Raw genomic sequence first — 18,884 nt, forward strand, 5'->3', positions numbered from 1 at the left:
GCAAGCTCCGCTTCCCGGGTTTACGCCATTCTCCTGCCTCAGCCTCCAGAGTAGCTGGGACTACAGGCGCCCGCCACCTCGCCTGGCTAGTTTTTTGTACCTTTAGTAGAGACGGGGTTTCACCGTGTTAGCCAGGATGGTCTCGATCTCCTGACCTCGTGATCCACCCGTCTCGGCCTCCCAAAGTGCTGAAAGTGCTGGGATTACAGGCTTGAGCCACCGCGCCCGGCCTTTTTTTTTGTTTTGAGATGGAGTTTCACTCTTGCTGCCCAGGCTAGAGTGCAATGGCAGGATCTCAGCTCACCTCAACCTCCGCCTCCTGGATTCAAGTGATTCTCCTGCCTCAGCCTCCCTAGTAGCTGGGATTACAGGTGCGCAGCACCACTCCTGGCTAATTTTGTATTTTTAGTTGAGGGGGGAGTTTCTCCATGTTTGTCAGGCTGGTCTCGAACTCCTGACCTCAGGTGATCTGCCCACCTCGGCCTCCCAAATTGTTGGGATTGCAGGCATGAGCCATGGCGCCCAGCCCTTTTATTTTTATTTTTTTAGTAACCTTCATGTTTATAATTTTAAAACAAAATCAGAAATATTTGATATAAAAAAATACCCAGTCCAAGCCGAAAGCAGAGGCTCCCACTGGCAATCCCAGCACTTTGGGAGGCCAAGGCAGATGGATGGCTTGAGCCCAGGAGATTGAGACCAGTCTGGGCAACATGTTGAAACTTTGTGTCTACAAATAATTAGCAGAGCGTGGTGGTGACTGTCTATAGTCCCAGCTGCTTGGGAGGCTGAGGCAAGAGGATCATTTTAACCTGGGAGGGTCAAGGCTGCAGTGAGCCGTGATTGTGCCACTATAGTCCGGCCTAGGTAACAGAGCGAGATCCTGCTTCAAAAAAAGAAAAAATACCCAGTCCATATTCAAATATTCAAATCCTTCACTTGCCCCTGAACCTGTGTTTTTGGACACTGGGTCTTCCCATTTTGCCTGGGCTGGGCTTGAACTCTTGACCCTCCCACCTCAGCCTCCTGAGTAGCTGGGACCACAGGTGCCTACCACCATGTCCAGCCCTACATTTTTTTGACAGTTGTTTCTGGCCAGGTGTTGTGGCACGTGCCTATAGTCCCAGCTACTTAGGATGCTGAGGTGTGAGGATCTCTTGACCCCGGAAAATCAAGGCTGCTGTGAGCTGTAAGCATGTCCCTACACTCCAGTCTAGGCGACAGAGCTGCAGGAAGGAGGAGTAGTTGTTTCTTCAAATTGAAATCCAAAGAAGACCTACTCAAGGCATGTGGTTGTTTGCTTCTCTCTCTCTTTCTTTTTTTTTTTTTTTTTTTTTTGAGATGGAGTCTCACTCTGTCGTCCAGGCTGGTGTACAATGGCGTGATCTCGGCTCACTGCAACCTCTGCCTCCTGGGTTCAAGCAATTCTCCTGCCTCAGCCGCCTGAGTAGCTGAGATTACAGGTGCCCACCGTCACGCCCAGCTAATTTTTGTATCTTTAGTAGTGAGGGGGTTTCGCCATGTTGGCCAGGCTGGTCTCGAACTCCTAACCTCTAGAGATCTGCCCACTTCGGCCTCCCAAAGTGTCAGGATTACAGACATGAGTCACCGCCCCTGACTGGTTGTTTGTTCTTAAGTCTCTTTTATTCTGTAACAGATCCCCATTGCCTCTTGTTTGAAGCCATTAGAGGACAAAAAAATGGGTAATTTGTCCAGAGGTACGCCTCACATTCTTTTGGATTTACCTGTTCGCTTCTTCATAGTGTCATGTAGCATGTTTCTCTATCCCCATTATTGCTGTAACACTTAAAGGTTTGATTAGATGTAGGGGCATTTTTTTTCCAGTGACCACTTTTTTTTGAGGGCGGAGACAGTTTCTTGCTCTGTCACCCAGGTTGGAATGCCATGGCATGATCACAGGTCACTGCAGCCTTGACCTCCTGGGCTCAAGAGATCCTCCCCTCTAAGCCTTTGAGTTGGTGAGACTACAGGTGTGCATCAGGATGCGCAACTTTAAAAAATTTTTTTCTGTAGAGATGGGGTCTCACTATGCTGCCCAGGCTGGTCTCAAACTCCTGGTCTCAAGCAATCCTCCTACCTCAACCTCCAAAAGTGCTGGGATTATAGGTGTGCCCATCCCAGTACCCACTTCTAAAAACTAATATTTTGCAATGCCACCTGTCCTAATTCAAGAGTAAAGAGGTAATTACACAGATTTACAAAGATTATTTTAAAATAATAGTATTGGGTGGGGCAGGGTGCGGTGGCTCATACCTGTAATCCCAGCACTTTGGGAAGCCGAGGCAGGGGGATCACCTGAGGTCAGGAGTTCGAGACCAGTCTGGCCAACATGGTGAAACCCCATCACTACTTAAAAAAAAAAAAAAATTAGCTGGGTATTGTGGCACCTCCTGTAGTCTCAGCTACTCGGGAGGCTGAGGCAGGAGAATCGCTTGAACCCTGGAGGCAGAGGTTGCTGTAAGCGGAGATCGAGCCACTGCACTCCAGCCTGGGCGACAGAGCAAGACTCCGTCACAAAATAAATAAATAAAATCATAGTATGATGCCATAACTAGTACAAAGGAGGAGGAAAGTGAGTAATTTACACAGCAATAAACCATGTGTTCAGTGGGTAATGCTTGGGTATGCCCCACTGGGACACATGATGAGATTGTCCCGTGTCTTTGCCTGTCCTTGCATCACAGTGTAGTGTCACGGTGCTGTTGTACCGACAGCAACAAGCACCAAGTAACGCAGGGGAGGACGCTGGTGAGGCAAAGACAGCAACATAGGTGCTGGGGACGTCATTTTCCAAACTTGTGAACAGCATTTGCAATTTGCAAACAAAACAAAGCCCGGACTTTCATGGTCCTTGCATTCTTGGAGCCAAAACAATTTGTGTTTATGAACAAAATAGTCAGGTTGTACGTAGGTGCAGATTATTGCAAACAAGTTTTTCTTTTGTTTGTGTTTTTGTTTTTTTTGTTGTTGTTGTTTTGTTTTTTGAGATGGAGTCTCGCTCTGTCACCCAGGCTGGAGTGCAGTGGCATGTTCTCGGCTCACTGCAAGCTCCGCCTTCTGGGCCATTCTCCTGCCTCAGCCTCCCGGGTAGCTAGGACTATAGGCGCCCGCTACCATGCCTGGCTAATTTTTTCTGTTTTTTAGTAGAGACGGGGTTTCACTGTGTTAGCCAGGATGGTCTCGATCTCCTGACCTTGTGATCCGCCCGTCTCGGCCTCCCAAAGTGCTGGGATTACAGGCTTGAGCCACTGTGCCAGGCCCCTTCTTCCTTTCTTAAAGACAAGTCAAGTGCAGTAGTGAGAAGGGGGGAAAGAGTAGAACAAGGAGTTCGATCTGCACCTGTGAACACTCAACTGAGAAAAGTCACTACCTTGGTACCAGCCACAAACAGGTTATTCAAAGACACAAATGTCTGGAGGGCACAATTCAAGATCCCAACTTCCAAAGTTTCCCTTAGGGGGCGCCACCATCAAAATCCACTAAAGTAAAATTATTCATATTTGTTGAGCACTTTATAGCAATCTGGTATGCATGATCTTAAACAAAAACAAAAACGAAATCCACAGCCAGGTGCACTGGCTCACACCCGCAATCTCAAAATTTTGGGAAGCCAAGAGGGAGGATCGCTTGAGCTCAGGTGTTTGAGACCAGCCTGGCAACATAATGAGACCCTGTCTGTACAAAAAATAAAAAATTAGCTGGGCATGGTGGTGTGTGCCTGTAGTCCCAGCAACTCAGGAGGCTGAGGCAGGAGGATCACTGGACCCCAAAAGGTTGAGGCTGCGGTGAACTGTGATCACACCACTGTACTCCAGCTTGTGTGACCCTGTTTCAAAGTGAGAGCCTGTTTCAAAAAGAAGACACAGCTCACCCCTGCAATCCCAGCACCTTTGGGAGGCCGAAGCAGGCAGATCACTTGAGGTCAGGAGTTCAAGACCAACCTGGCCAACATGGTGAAACCCTGTCTCTACAAAAATACAAAAGTTAGCTGGGCATGGTGGCTCTTGCCTGTAATCCCAGCTACTTGGGAGACTGAGGCAGGAGAATTGGTTGAACCCCAGAGGCAGAGGTTGCAGTGAGCCAAGATCGCACCATTGCACTCCAGCCTGGGAGACAGAGTCAGACTCCATCCATTCAAAAAAGAAGAAAGAGAACAGAGCGACACAGAGAGGTTAAAATACATGCTTTACACAGCAAACTAGTGGACAAGTTTGCATTTGAGTTTGAGACTTTCTGACAATAGCCTTCCCTGAACCAGGAAGTCATATCACCTCTTTCCAAAAAAAGAGGTCAGATTAATCTTATCCTAATACATATTCAAAATTACAAAGCTTTATTTTCTTCTCTGGCCTTTGAGTACCTGGCTTCAAATCCCTGGCCTACCATTCACCGAAGGTGTGACAATTTTTTTTTTTTTTTTGCCTCCCTTTCCTTAACTGTAAAAGCTGTATAAATAACAATACCTCCCTCACTGGACTGGTGTGGTGAGTTACTGAATAAATCCACACTAGCTGCTTAGTGAACATCACTGTTGCTGTTACATCCTTAAAAACATTCAGGGCCGGGCGTGGTGGCTCACACCTGTAATTCCAGCTCTTTGGGAGGCCCAGGTGGACAGATCACTTGAGGTCAGGAATTTGAGACCAGCCTGGCCAACATGGTGAAAGCTCGTTTCTATTAAAAATGCTAAAATTAGCCGGGCATGGTGGCACATGCCTGTAATCCCAGCTACTCGGAAGACTGAGGCAGAAGAATCACTTGAACCCAGGAGGCGGAGGTTGCAGTGAGCTGAGATTGTGCCATTGCACTCCAGCCTGAGCAACAGAGTAAGACTGTCACAGAAAAGAGAAAAAAAAAAAAAAATTCAGAGAGTTCTCCGTTTTACAAATGAGGAAAGTGAGGCTCAGAGAGGGACAGGGACTTGCCCAAGGTCACACAGCCAGTCTTGGATTCAAACTTGAGAGTTTGTAACCCTTTCTAATGATCAGGACCTCCCAGAGTTGCCCAAACTTCTGACCCAGACTCTGCAGAGCCCTGCGCGGAGGAAGAGGAAGGACTCATGCCGCAAGCTCCCCAGCTCCTGGACTTCAGCGTGGACGAGGTGGCCGAGCAGCTGACCCTCATGGACTTGGTGAGGATCCCGGACTGGGTCGGGATGAGCCACAGTGAGGGAACAGGTTCTGCTAAGCACTAATCCCACACCCCTCCCCTGGCCCAGGAGCTCTTCTCCAAGGTGAGGCCCTACGAGTGCCTGGGCTCCGTGTGGTCGCAGAGGGACCGGCCGGGGGCTGCAGGCGCCTCCCCCACGGTGCGCGCCACCGTGGCCCAGTTTAACACAGTGACCGGCTGTGTGCTGGGTTCCGTGCTCGGAGCGCCGGGCTTGACCGCCCCGCAGAGGGCGCAGCGGCTGGAGAAGTGGATCCGCATCGCCCAGGTGTGTTGGGGCGCGGGGAGGGCATGCAGGGGCGGGCCCTGGGGCAAGGAGAAGAAATGAGGACTCCGGAGAGAGGGCGTGTCTAGGCGGAAGGGAGGGAAGGGGGTGGAAAGTTGATACCTAGGGTGAGACTTGGGTTCAGGGAGGAGGGTCTGGGTCCTGCAGATAGGCTGCCGGCACGACTAGGTCCCAAGGCAGCTGGGAGAAGTAGGGAGCCGGGACCCGAGAAGTCAAGGTCGGAGGTAAGAGCTGGAGGGGCAGCTGGGGGAGGGGCTGGAGCCCGAGGGAGGAGGGAGGAGGGAGGAAGGGACTCCTAGGGCATGAGTGGGAGTCTTGGTAGCTTGTCCGATGTGAGACAAGACCCAGGGGTCCGATCTGGCGTCACAAGTCACGGGATCAGGCTGGGCGCAGTGACTCACTCTTGTAATCCCAACCCTTTGGGGAGAGGGAGGATCGCTTGAACCCTGGAGTTTGAGACCAGACTAGGCAACACAGTGAGACCAATAAAAAAAATAAATAAATAAAAATTAGACTTACAGGCCTGGCGCAGTGGCTCACGCCTGTAATCCCAGCACTTTGGGAGGCCGAGGCGGGCAGATCACGAGGTCAGGAGATCGAGATCATCCTAGCTAACACAGTGAAACCCCGTCTCTACTAAAAAATACAAAAAAAATTAACCAGGCGTAGTGGCGGACTCATGTGGTCCCAGCTACTCTGGAGGCTGAGACTTAGACTGGCGCGAACCCGGGAGGCGGAGCTTGCAGTGAGCAGAGACTGAACTCCAGCCTGGGCGACAGAGCCAGACGCCGTCTCAAAAAAAAAAAAAAAAAAAAAAATTAGCCTTACAAAAAAAAAATTCGCCTGGTGTGGTGGTGTGCCTCTGTAATCCCAGCTACTTGGGAGGCTGAGGCAGGATAATCGCTTGAACCTGGGAGGCGGAGGTTGCAGTGAGCCAAGATCCGGCCATTGCATTCCAGCTTGGGAGATAAAGCGAGACTCTGTCTAAAAAATAAATAAATTAATAAATTAATAATAATAAAATAAAAATTAGCCGTACATGATGGCACGCGCCTGTAGTCCCAGCTACTGAGGCAGGAGGCTGAGGCATGTGGATCACTTAAGCCCAGGAGTTCCAGGCTGCCAGTGAGTTATGATCGAGCCACTGCACTCCAGCCTGGGCCATAGAAAGCTGGATAATGCCTGGGTCTGACCTGCGTCCCCACCGCCTGGCAGCGATGCCGAGACCTGCGGAACTTCTCCTCCTTGCGCGCCATCCTGTCCGCCCTGCAATCTAACCCCATCTACCGGCTCAAGCGCAGCTGGGGGGCCGTAAGCCGGTGAGCTGGGGCGGGACCTCTTCCCTACCCCATCCCAGGTCTGACCCTTCCAAGCCACTGACCCCTGACCACCCTTTTCCTGTCCTCCCAGGGAACCGCTATCTACTTTCAGGAAACTTTCGCAGATTTTCTCCGATGAGAACAACCACCTTAGCAGCAGAGAGATTCTTTTCCAGGTACAGATGGATGCAGATCCCGGGGATTTTAGGCCCGGGAAATTGGGGGAGGGACTTGGGGCCAGGCAGGGAGAACCGCCCTGCTGTGGTCAGGACACTCTGCTCAGTAATGACCTTACCCTTGTCCCTGACGGGTTGCATGTTTTTCTTTCCTTTACTTCCTGCGTTATAGTTCACAGTCAGTGACTGCCCTATTTATTCACTCAGCAAAACACAAGAAATCACAAAGAAAAGGTTACTTAAGGCCAGAGTCATAGCACAGGGTGGGAACAAAATAAAATGTTCTGAGGACTTTACCTTGATAAGCAAAACTAAAAAATGTGTGTCAAAAGTCTGGCTTATTTATAGGCAAGATCTAGATTCTCATTGCAATCATGCAATGGTTTTTATAGTGAATCTAGAATAGATGCTTGGGCCTGGAACATTCTCCACCCCTCAAGGTTTGCATGCAACTTGCTCACTCACCTCCTTCTGGTCTCTGATCAAATGTCCCTGCCTCTGAGAGGCCTTCCCAGCCTCTATCATCCCCAAAACCACACATCTGGTTTTTTGTTGTTGTTGTCGTCATTGTGTTTTTTGTTTGTTTGTTTCTTTGTTTGTTTGTATTGAGACGGAGTCTCACTCCGTCACCCAGACTGGAATGCAGTGGCACGATCTTGGCTCACTGCAACCTCCACCTCCCAGGATCAAGCAATTCTCTCTGCTTCAGCCTCCCAAGTAGCTAGGATTACAGGCACCTGCCACCACACCTGGCTAATTTTTGTATTTGGTAGAGAGGGGGTTTTGTCATGTTGGCCAGGCTGGTCTTGAATCCCTAACCTGAGGTGATCCACTTGCCTTGGCTTCCCAAAGTGTTGGCATTACAGGCGTGAGCCATCACTCCCAGCCAAATTTTATCTTTTATGTTCACTGTTAGCTACCCAGCACCTAGAACAACACATGAGCTGGGCTCTGTGGCTCACGCCTATAATCCCAGCACTTTGGGAGGCCTAGGTGAGAGGATCACTTGAGCCCAGGAGTTCAAGACCAACCTGGGCAACATGGCAAAACCCCATCTCTGCAAAAAATACAAAAATTAGCTGGGCGTTGGTGGTGCACACCTGTAGTCCCAGCTACTCAGGAGGCTGAGGTGGGAGGATCACTTGAACTTGGGCTGTCAAGGCTCCAGTGAGCCAAGATCATGCCACTACACTTCAGCCTGAGTGACAAAGTGAGACTCTATCTCAAAATAAAATAAAATAAAAAGTAAATAAACAACAGCAAATTCAGGATACCCAGGAGATCCTTGGCAGGCCTGTGCCATCCAGCTGCAGACAAGGATTCTTTCCTTGTTAAGGCTGGCCCTGGGGGCCACCACCCCTACAAGCCCCACCTCTCATGGGGGAGTCCTCTCCCTGCTGCTTATCTCCTCTCCACCCCCACCCAAGGTGGTCTGGCTTCTAGAGTGGGCCTTCACCACTGGCTTTTTTTTTTTTTTTTTTTTTGAGATGTTTTGGTCTTGTTGCCCAAGTTGGAGTGCAATGGTGCGATCTCGGTTCACTGCAACCTCTGCCTCCCGGGTTCAAACGATTCTCCTGCCTCAGCCTCCCGAGTAGCTGGGATTACAGAAACAAGCTACCACGCCCAGCTAGTTTTTTGTATTTTTAGTAGAAACAGGGTTTCACTCTGTTAGCCAGGCTGGTCTCAAACTCCTTACTTCATGTGATCCACCAGCCTCAGCCTTCAAAAGTGCTGGGATTACAGGCGTGAGCCACCATGTCCGGCCTTTAAAAAATAGTTTTTTTTTGAGAGAGAGAGTCTCGCTCTGTCGCCCAGGCTGGAGTGCAGTGGCGCGATCTCGGCTCACTACAGCCTCTGCTTCCCAGGTTCAAGCTATCCTTCTGCCTCAGCCTCCCAAGTAGCTGGGACTACAGGCGTGAGCCACCAAACCTGGCTAATTTTTGTATTTTTAGTAGAGACGGGGTTTCACTATATTGGCCAGGGTGGTCTCAAACTCCTGACCTCACATGATCTGCTTGCCTTGGCCTCCCACAGTGCTGGGATTGCAGGCATGAGCCATCGCGCCTGGCCCACCACTAGCTTTTTATTACTCAAAGCACGAAGGGTATATACAATGGGTCTGCAGGCATCGTCCCTGAGGAATTGTCCGAGGAGACCCCAGGCCTGCTCAGTTTTTCTCTTCCCCCAGGAGGAGGCCACTGAAGGATCCCAAAAAGAGGACAACACCCCAGGCAGCCTGCCCTCGGTGAGTGATTACAGTTTGGGATGGGGACAAGTGGGACCTTCAGGGAGGGGCATGGAGATTGATGGAGTCAGTTATGGCCCTGAGTGACTGGAGCTTTGGGGGCCGCAGAAACCACCGCCAGGCCCTGTCCCCTACCTTGGCACTTTCCTCACCGACCTGGTTATGCTGGACACAGCCCTGCCGGATATGTTGGAGGTCTGATCCCTGACCCTTGACCCCTGACCCCAGCTCCACTTGCCTCGATATCCACCCTTGATCCTACCTGTACTGCTGACCCCGCCCCACAGTGGGGCTCCTGACATCCCAGCCCCTGACCTTGACCCTTGACCCTGGGTGCTGTAATTCAGACATACTTTGCCCCCAGGGGGATCTCATTAACTTTGAGAAGAGGAGGAAGGTGAGTGGAGGCTACAGTGGGTGTGGGGGTGGTGCCTGAGGGTGGGGTGGGGGTGGGGCAGGGGTCGAGTCTCAGAGGCTCATCCCCCAGGAGTGGGAGATCCTGGCCCGCATCCAGCAGCTGCAGAGGCGCTGTCAGAGCTACACCCTGAGCCCCCACCCGCCCATCCTGGCTGCCCTGCATGCCCAGCGCCAGCTCAGTGAGGAGCAGAGGTGACCACCCTGTAGCCTGTCCTGGCCCCACCCCAGCCGATCCTGGGTCACGAACTGGATTCCACCCACTCCGTACACACCTCCAGCTCCTCCCAAGACCCCCTCTTGAGCCCTGACCCCCCCTACAACCTGTGACCTTGCAGTATCTCCAGCCGAATCAAATAGACTGGGCCTGGTGGTTCACACGTGTAATCCCAGCACTTGGGAGGCCAAGGTGGGTGGATCGCTTGAGCCCAGGAGTTTGAGACCAGCCTGGGCAACATGGCGAAACTCCATCCCTACAAAAAAATACAAAAATTAGCTGAACATGGTGTTGAGTGCCATTGGTCTCAGCTACTTGGGAGGCTGAAGTGGGAGGATTGCTGGAGCCTGGGAGGTGGAGGTTGGAGTGAGCCAAAATCACACCACTGCAGCTCCAGTCTAGGTAACAGAGTAAGACCCTGTCTCAAAAAAAAAAAAAAAAAAAAATCACAATTGATCTCTGACCTCAATTTTGACCCCATCTGATTTTCTAACCTCAACTTTATCATTCAGTTGGTCATTCAACTCAACTGTCCCAAGTGTTGACTTCCCCATGTTTGGTCCTATCTGACCCATGACCCCTCATCTGAATCTGACTCTCTGACCCCAACCCTTGACCCTCAGTTCTGAGTAACCGACTCCAACTTTCATGTTTATTTGTCCAACTTGACTATCACAACTGTGTACTTTCTTTCTATATAACTGTGACCCTAACCATTGACCCCAGTGGTGACCAGACCCCAGTCTGACCTTGACTTTATTTTTTAATTTTATTTATTTATTTTTGAAACAGACTCTCGTTCTGTTGCCCAGGCTGGAGTGCAGTGGCACGATCTCGGCTCACTGCAGCCTCCGCCTCCCAGGTTCAAGCAATTCTCTTGCCTCATCCTCCCGAGTAGCCGCAATCATAGGCGCAAGCGACCACACCTAGCTAATTTCTTGCATTTTTAGTACAGATGGGATTTCACTATATTGGCCAGGCTGGTTTCAAACTCCTGACCCAAAGCAATCCTCTCGCGTTGGCCTCCCAAAGTGCTAGGACTACAGGCGTGAGCCACCACGCCCGGTCCTGACCCTGACTTTAATCCTGACCCAATTTGATTCCTTAATGCCACCCTGTGAATATCTTTGTGACCTCTTGACCAGCCATCCTGTCCCATCTCTGATAAAACCTTGGTGCTCAATGACCCTCATTTACCACCCTGACCCTGACATGTGGGATGCCACCTCTGGTTGCTCCCTCTTACACCCCAAACCCACCTCCCAACTGATTCTAACTCTTATCTCTCCATCCCCTGTATTTTCTGCCCCCACCACCTCATCCACATGTTGACCCCCTCAGCTACCGGCTCTCCCGGGTCATTGAGCCACCAGCTGCCTCCTGCCCCAGCTCCCCACGAATCCAACGGCGGATCAGCCTCACCAAACGTCTCAGTGCGTGAGTTTCGGGCTGTGTGTGTGGGGAGTGATGTGGGCAGATATCAGCAGGGTCTGCTCCTGCCTTAGCTTCATCCCCTGTCCCCATCCTTAGGAAGCTTTCCCGAGAGAAAAGCTCATTCCCTAGTTGGAGTCCCGGAAACCCCTCATCCCCCACCTCCAGGTGAGCATTCTGCTTGGTGACGGGACCAGGGAGCGTGGGATCAGGAGTCAGCACAGCCACCCCACCTCGGCCTCTGCATCTCCCCCAGTGTGTCCCCAGGGTCTCCCCCCTCAAGTCCCAGAAGCAGAGATGCTCCTGCTGGCAGTCCCCCGGCCTCTCCAGGGCCCCAGGGCCCCAGCACCAAGGTACCAAGACAGTTTGTATGTGCATACGCGCCTGTGGGCACCCAGGCTCTGTGTGTGTGTGTGTGTGTGTGTGTGTGTGTGTGTGTGTGCATGCATATGTGTACACACAGGATTGTGGGGCCAGGAGTGTATACAGGAGACAAACTGAGCACCCGGGTTATCCATCCAGGGCATTGCGTGCATCTGCATGGCCCTGTTTGGGTGATCACTCATCAATCTGACTCGTACTCAGATCTGGACCTGTGTAACTGCTTACCCATGGGGCATCTAGGGTGCAATCACATCACACCCTCTTTTTATTTGAAACAGGCCTTTTTCGCTCTGTCACCCAAGCTGAAGTGCAGTGGTGCAATCTCAGCTCACCACAAGTCCCACCCCTCCCCCAGGCTCAAGCGATCCTTCCACCTCAGCCTCCCAAGTAGCTGGGACCACAGGTGTACACCACCACGCCCTGCTATTTTTTGTCTTTAGTAGAGGTGAGGTCTCGCCATGTTGCCCAGGTAGGTTTCGAACTCCTGAGCTCAAACAATGCACTCACCTTGGCCTTCCAAAGTGCTGGGATTACAGGCGTGAGCCACCGCACCCAGCCTACACTTTTTTGAGGACATGTATGTCCCTAAGAATCTGCATACCATGCCAGACATGGTGGCTATTGCCTGTGATCCCGGCACTTTGGGAGGCCAAGGTGGGAGGATTGCTTGAGGCCAGGAGTTCAAGACCAGCCTGGGCAACATGGTGAGACCCTGTCTCTATTAAAAGTCAAAAAAATTAGCTGGGTGTAGTCCCCACTACTCAGCAGGCTCAGAAGGATCGCTTGAGCCCAGAAGTTTGAGGCTGCAGTGAGCTACGATCATGCCACGGCACTCTAACCTGCATGACAGAGAGAGACACTGTTTATAAAGAAAAAGAGGCTGGGCGTAGTGGCTCAAGTCTGTAATCCAAGCACTTTGGGAGGCCGAGGTGTGCGGATTACGAGGTCAAGAGATCGAGACCATCCTGGCCAACATGGTGAAACCCCGTCTCTACTGAAAATACAAAAATTGGCCGAGTGCAGTGGCTCACACTTGTAATCCCAGCACTTTGGGAGGCCGAGGCAGGTGGATCACGAGGTCAGGAGCTCGAGACCATCCTGGCTAACATGGTGAAACCCTGTCTCTACTGAAAATACAAAAATTGGCCAGGTATGGTGGCTCACACTTGTAATCCCAGCACTTTGGGAGGCCAAGGCAGGCGGATCATGAGGTCAGGAGCTCAAGACCATCCTGGCTAACATGGTGAAACCCCGTCTCTACTGAAAAATAGAAGAAATTAGCTGGGCGTGGTAGCGAACGCCTGTAGTCCCAGCTACTCCGGAGGCTGAGGCAAGAGAATAGTGTGAACCCGGGGCATGGAGCTTGCAGTGAGCCAAGATCGAGCCACTGCACTCCAGCCTGGGTGACAGAGAGAGACTCCATCTCAAAAAAAAAAAAAGTTAGCTGGGTATGGTGGTGCACACCTGTAGTCCCAGCTACGTGGGAGGGTGAGGCACGAGAATTGCTTGAACCTGGGAGGTAGAGGTTGCAGTGAGCCGAGATGGCATCACTGCGCTCCAGCCTGGGCAACAGAGCAAGACTCAATCTCAAAAAAAGAAAAAGAAAAGAATCTGCATACCAGAAGAGGAAATGTGGGCCTGAGTATTTACGAGATCATGTGTGGGGTTGTTCATTGGCACGGGCTATGAGTGTCCAACCACTCTCAACATATGTGTGTACACAGGATTTCTTGTGTATGAGTATGGGTTGTGTGTATATGAACACCGTTCACGTCTGTTTCTGTAATAGGGAACCAAAGTCTGTATATGGTAGGGTGGTGTATATGAAGGCTTGTGAATGTACCCTAGTTGCATGTCCCAGGCTCTGCATGCGCAGGGGGAAGTACTATGTTTTCTTGAGATTTTATTTTATTTTATTATTTGTTTATTTATTTATTTTTGAGATGGAGTCTCGCTCTGTCACCCAGGCTGGAATGCAGTGGCGTGATCTTGGCCCACTACAACCGCTGCCTCCCAAATTCAAGTGATTCTCCTGCCTCAGCCTCCCGAGTAGCTGGGATTACAGGCATGCACCACCAAGCCCCACTAATTTTTGTGTTTTTAGTAGAGACGGAGTTTCACCATGTTGGCCAGGCTGGTCTTGAACTCCTGACCTCAGGTGATCCGCCCGCCTCGGCCTCCCAAGGTGCTGGGATTACAGGCGTGAGCCACTGCCCCCAGCCAATGTTTTCTTGAGATTTTCGATGTGGGGCTATTGCAGACACCAGTGGTGGCTGAGAAGTTCATGCTTTCCTAGCCCTCAGCATCTGCAGACAAGCCAAGTTGTACCCTCCATCCCTTACTGCCTACAGCTGCCCCTGAGCCCGGACCTGCCCAGACCCGGCCCTTTGCCTCTGGGCAGCCCTCGAATCCCCCTCCCGGCGCAGCAGAGCTCGGAGGCCCGCGTCATCCGCATCAGCATCGACAATGACCACGGGAACCTGTATCGAAGCATCTTGGTGAGGGGCTGGGCTGGGGGTCTGCTAGGGGCTGCCCTGCCCTTGGGGCCGGGGCCCTCGCCTCACCTCCCGCCCCTCTCTTCCAGCTGACCAGTCAAGACAAAGCCCCCAGCGTGGTCCGGCGAGCCTTGCAGAAGCACAATGTACCCCAGCCCTGGGCCCGTGATTATCAGCTCTTTCAAGTCCTTCCTGGGGACAGGGGTGAGCGGGGATGGCTTGGAGCTCAGGATTGGGGGCAGCAGGGAGGGGAGCAGACTGACCAGGCTCAAGGATGGAGCCCAAGGTTACCTGGGTTCACAGGGCTGTGAGGTGGTTCAGGCAGAGAGTAGGGGTAAGATAATCAGAGTGGGGGTAAGAGGACATAAAATATCTATACCCCAGTGATGTAGGGTCATGAGGTTGTCTTGGCTCAGTGTGAGAGAGAGGCACCAAAGGTCGTCTTCCTAGAATTTAAAAGACAATAAGATTGTTCAGGGACCGGCCAGGCGCGGTGGCTCATATCTGTAATCCCAGCACTCTGGACGGTCAAGCTGGGTGGATCACTTGAGGTTTGGAGTTTGCAACCAGCCTGATGAACGTGGTGAAACCCCGTCTCCAAGATACATACAAAAATTAGTCGGGTGTAGTGGCACACTCCTGTAGTCCCAGCTACTCGGGAGGCTGAGGCAGGAGAATAATTGCTTGAACCTGCAAGGCGGAGGTTGCAGTGAGCCGAGATCATAGCACTGCACTTCAGCCTGGGCAACAGAGTGAGACTCTGTCCCCCCAAAAAAAAGAGCCCAGTGTGGTGGCTCAGGTCTGTAATCCCAACACTTTGGGAGGCCAAGGCAGGTGGATCACGAGGTCAGGAGTTTGAGACCAGCCTGGCCAACATGGTGAAACCTTGTCTCTACTAAAAACAAAACAAAAAAATAGCTGGGCGTGGTTCAGGCGCCTGTAATCCCAGCTACTCGGGAGGCTGAGGCAAGAGAATCACTTGAACCTGGGAGGCGGAGGTTGCAGTGAGCCAAGATCGTGCCATTGCACTCCATCCTGGGCAACAGAGTGAGACTCCGTCTCAAAAAAAAAAAAAAAAAAATAGATTGTCCACGGACAAGTGACAGAAGCAAGTGTAGAAGGTTGTCTGGCCTTAAATTTGTAGGATGGGCTGGGCATGGTGGCTTACAACTGTAATCCCAACACTTTGGGAGGCCAAGGTGGGTGGATTGTCTGAACTCAGGAGTTCGAGACCAGCCTGGGCAACATGACGAGACTCCATCTATAAAAAAGTACAGAAATTGGCTGGGTGCGGTGGCTCACGCCTATAATCCCAACACTTTGGGAGGCCAAAGCGGGTGGATCACTTGAGGTCAGGAGTTCGAGACCAGCCTGGCCAATATGGTAAAGCCCTGTCTCTACTAAAAATAAGAAAAAAAAATCAGCTGGGCTTGATGGCAAGTGCCTGTAGTCCCAGCTACTTGGGAGGCTGAGGCAGAAGGATCGCTTGAACCCAGGAGGTGGAGGTTGCAGTGAGCCAAAATCGCACCACTGCACTCCAGCCTGGCGACAGAGCAAGACTCTGTCTCAAAAAAAAGAAAACAAAACAAAAGAAAAAAAATATATATATATATATACACACACACACACACACACACACACATACATTAGCTGAGCATGGTGGCATGTGCCTGTAGTTCCAACTACTGGGGAGGCTGAGGTGGGAGGATCACTTGAGCCTAGGAGGTAGAGGCTGCAGTGAACTGAGATCACACCAGTCTGGGTGACAGAGCAAGACCCTGTCTCAATTAAAAAAAAACAAAAAAAAAAAGGCCGGGCGCGTTGGCTTATGCCTATAATCTCAACACTTTGGGAGGTCGAGGCGGGCAGATCACAAGGTCAAGAGATCGAGACCAGCCTGGCCAACATGGTGAAACCCTGTCTCTACTAAAAATACAAAAATTAGCTGGGTGTGGTGGCACACGCCTACTCGGGTGGCTGAGGCATGAGAATTGCTTGAACCCAGGAGGCAGAGGTTGGAGTGAGCCGAGATCGCGCCACTGCACTCCACCCTGGTGAGAGGGCGAGACTCTGTCTCAAAAAAAAAAAAAAAAAATTATCTAGGGTCAAGTGAGAGAAGGGAGTGTAGAAATTTGTCTGATCTTAAGTTTGTAGCATCATGGTGAGGTTGTTCAGGCTCAACCTGTAGGGATGGGAGACTAAAGGGCATCCGGCCTTGGATTTGTGAGGAAGTAGGTTTGTTCACCCCCGGAACCCTGAAGTTATCTGAACTCGGGATGGGAGAGAGCCAAATGGATAGCAGGGAAGCATGAGATTGTCCTGTCTGACAGGGAGAAGCAAGGGATTGAGAGTATTCACGCTGAAGTACATGGCATGAGGTTGGCTGGCTATTAGGACAGGATGCTTCAGGTTGTTCAGGTGCTGAGTGTGAGGCCACAAGCTCGTGCAGGCTGGAAGTGGGAAGTTGTTCAAGGTGACAGCAACATGAGATGGGCTGGAAGTGGTTGTGGGGGAGGGGTGGGGTGAGCAGGAAGTTGTCTTGGGGGGGTGGTCTAGGGTGGTCTAAGTTTGCCCAAACTTTTACTGCAGGTGGTCGTTTGTTTTTATTTTTATTTTTATTTTTATTTTTTGAGATGGAGTTTTGTGCTGTCGCCCAGGCTGGAATGCAATGGCAGGATCTCGGCTCACTGCAACCTCCACCTCCCGGGTTCAAGTGATTCTCCTGCCTCAGCCTTCTGAGTAGCTGGGATGACAGGCATGCGCCACCACACCCAGCTCATTTTTTTGGTGTTTTTAGTAGAGACGGGGTTTCACCATGTTGGCCAGACTGGTCTCGAATTCCTGACCTTCAGTGATCCACCCACCTTGGCCTCCCAAAGTGCTGGGATTACAGGCGTGAGGCACCGCGCCCCGCCAGTTTGCCCAAACTTTTACTGCAGGTTGCCTTGTCTGTGATGAGGGGGAGAATGCTAGGAGGTTGCCCAGGCTTATGATAAGGGAAGGCTTGAGGTGGTGCAGATTTTCAAGTGAGAAGTTGTCCAGGTTCATGTCTCTCATTCAGTGAGAGCAGAATGAGCTTGCTTGGCAGTAGCTGCAGAGGGACCCACGGCTGTTCAGGTTCGAGGGTGAGTGGTAGGAGGTTCCCGGGTCCTCTGTGAGGGTGACACAAGGTTGTGAGGGCCTATTACCATCGTCTCCACTCCTGACCAGAGCTCCTGATTCCTGACAATGCCAACGTCTTCTATGCCATGAGTCCAGCCGCCCCCGGAGACTTCATGCTACGGCGGAAAGAGGGGACCCGGCACACTCTGTCTGTCTCCCCAACCTGAGACAGCTGTGTCCTGCCCCCAAGACACAAGTCCCACAGGCGAGCTTGTGACTCCTCTCCTGGAAAGCCACCATCCCCCAATAGAGGCCACTATACTCTGTATCCCAGGACCACCCCCCAACTGTAGCCCATTGGACCCCATCTCTTTTCATGACCCTGTTGGTACTGGATCCATATTTCAAAGACATCAGCCCATGGGTGGCTGGTGGACAGCTCAATCTCATAAATATAGAAAGGGGTGGGGCATGGGTACATCAGATCCCTCCCCAGAGAAATGTTACAAATGTTTGAGACGCATCAGAAGTGACAGATGCAGATGAAAATAGTGACCAGAGTTATGAAACAGGTGTCAGTCTTGTTTATTTTGCGCCTGTGTGCCACGTTCACCCTTTATCAAGATAAAGGAAAACTACCACACACACACACAGACACACACACAGACCCACACACACAAACACAGAGAGAGTAAAACCTAGGAGCCAAGACCAGCCTGGGCAACATAACAAGATCCTGTCTCTACAAAAAATACAAAAATTTGGCTGGGTGCAGTGACTCACGCCTGTAATCCCAGCGCTTTGGGAGGCCGAGGCAGGCGGATCGCCTGAGGTCAGGAGTTCGAGACCAGCCTGGCCAACATGGTAAAACCCTGTCTTCTACTAAAAGTACAAAAAAATTAGCCAGGGATGGTGTCGTGTGCCTGTAATCCCAGCTACTGTGGAGGCTGAGGCAAGAGAATTGCTTGAACCCGGAAGGTGGAGGCTGCAGTGAGCAGAGATAGCACCACTGCATTCCAGCCTGGGTGACAGAGCAAGATCCTATCTCAAAAACAAACAAACAAAAAATGTGCGGAGCATGGTGGTATGAGACTGTAATACCACCTACTTGGGAGGCTGAGGTGGGAGAATCACCAGAGCCCCGGGAGGTTGAAGCTGCAATAAGCAGTGACTGGGCTGGTGCACTCCAGCCTGGAGGACAGAGGGAGACCCTGTCTCAAAAACAAAACCAAAAACTAAGAGCCCTAAGAAAGGTGTTGGGTCGGGTATCACATTGAACCCAGATGCCAGAGAGGACCCTGTCTGGCCGGACACAGTGGCTCAGGAGGGTAATCCCAGTACTTTGGGAGGTGGAGGTAAGAGGATCACATAAGTTCAGGAGTTTGAGACCAGCCTGGGCAATACAGTGAGATAATGTCTCAATAAATAAATAAATAAATAAATAAATAAAGGATCTTATCACACAAAGAGGGTTTAGGACTTCCTTCCCCAACATTTTTGGGGTAATATGCCTCTTTTTTTTCTTTTTTTTTTTTTGAGACAACAGTCTTACTCTGTTGCCCAGGCTGGAGTGCAGTGGCATGATCTCCACTCACTGCAAACTCCGCCTCCCGGGTTCACGCCATTCT

The 18,884-nt window shown here is 51.3% G+C and overlaps 1 protein-coding gene across 2 annotated transcripts in view; it reads left to right on the forward strand.

The window, feature by feature from the left end:
* Nucleotides 1-17,825, forward strand: part of RGL3 (ral guanine nucleotide dissociation stimulator like 3) — a 25,376-nt gene extending 7,551 nt beyond the window's left edge. Inside the window, exons 6-19 of one of the 2 annotated variants that reach the window (XM_023188761.2) lie at nucleotides 5,010-5,152; nucleotides 5,240-5,455; nucleotides 6,689-6,792; nucleotides 6,884-6,968; nucleotides 9,157-9,213; nucleotides 9,322-9,408; nucleotides 9,578-9,610; nucleotides 9,701-9,822; nucleotides 11,186-11,281; nucleotides 11,375-11,443; nucleotides 11,532-11,628; nucleotides 14,011-14,157; nucleotides 14,244-14,358; nucleotides 17,365-17,825. In XM_023188761.2, the coding sequence (XP_023044529.1) occupies nucleotides 5,010-5,152; nucleotides 5,240-5,455; nucleotides 6,689-6,792; nucleotides 6,884-6,968; nucleotides 9,157-9,213; nucleotides 9,322-9,408; nucleotides 9,578-9,610; nucleotides 9,701-9,822; nucleotides 11,186-11,281; nucleotides 11,375-11,443; nucleotides 11,532-11,628; nucleotides 14,011-14,157; nucleotides 14,244-14,358; nucleotides 17,365-17,483 (1,490 nt within the window). In that variant the 3' untranslated portion in view covers nucleotides 17,484-17,825. Of the gene's footprint in view, nucleotides 1-5,009; nucleotides 5,153-5,239; nucleotides 5,456-6,688; nucleotides 6,793-6,883; nucleotides 6,969-9,156; nucleotides 9,214-9,321; nucleotides 9,409-9,577; nucleotides 9,611-9,700; nucleotides 9,823-11,185; nucleotides 11,282-11,374; nucleotides 11,444-11,512; nucleotides 11,629-14,010; nucleotides 14,158-14,243; nucleotides 14,359-17,364 lie in introns of both variants that reach the window. The other variant, XM_023188762.1, reaches the window with a different exon arrangement.
* The last annotated feature ends 1,059 nt before the right edge of the window (nucleotides 17,826-18,884 follow it).

Source organism: Piliocolobus tephrosceles, chromosome 21, assembly GCF_002776525.5.
Source record: "Piliocolobus tephrosceles isolate RC106 chromosome 21, ASM277652v3, whole genome shotgun sequence".
NCBI lineage: Eukaryota > Metazoa > Chordata > Mammalia > Primates > Cercopithecidae > Piliocolobus > Piliocolobus tephrosceles.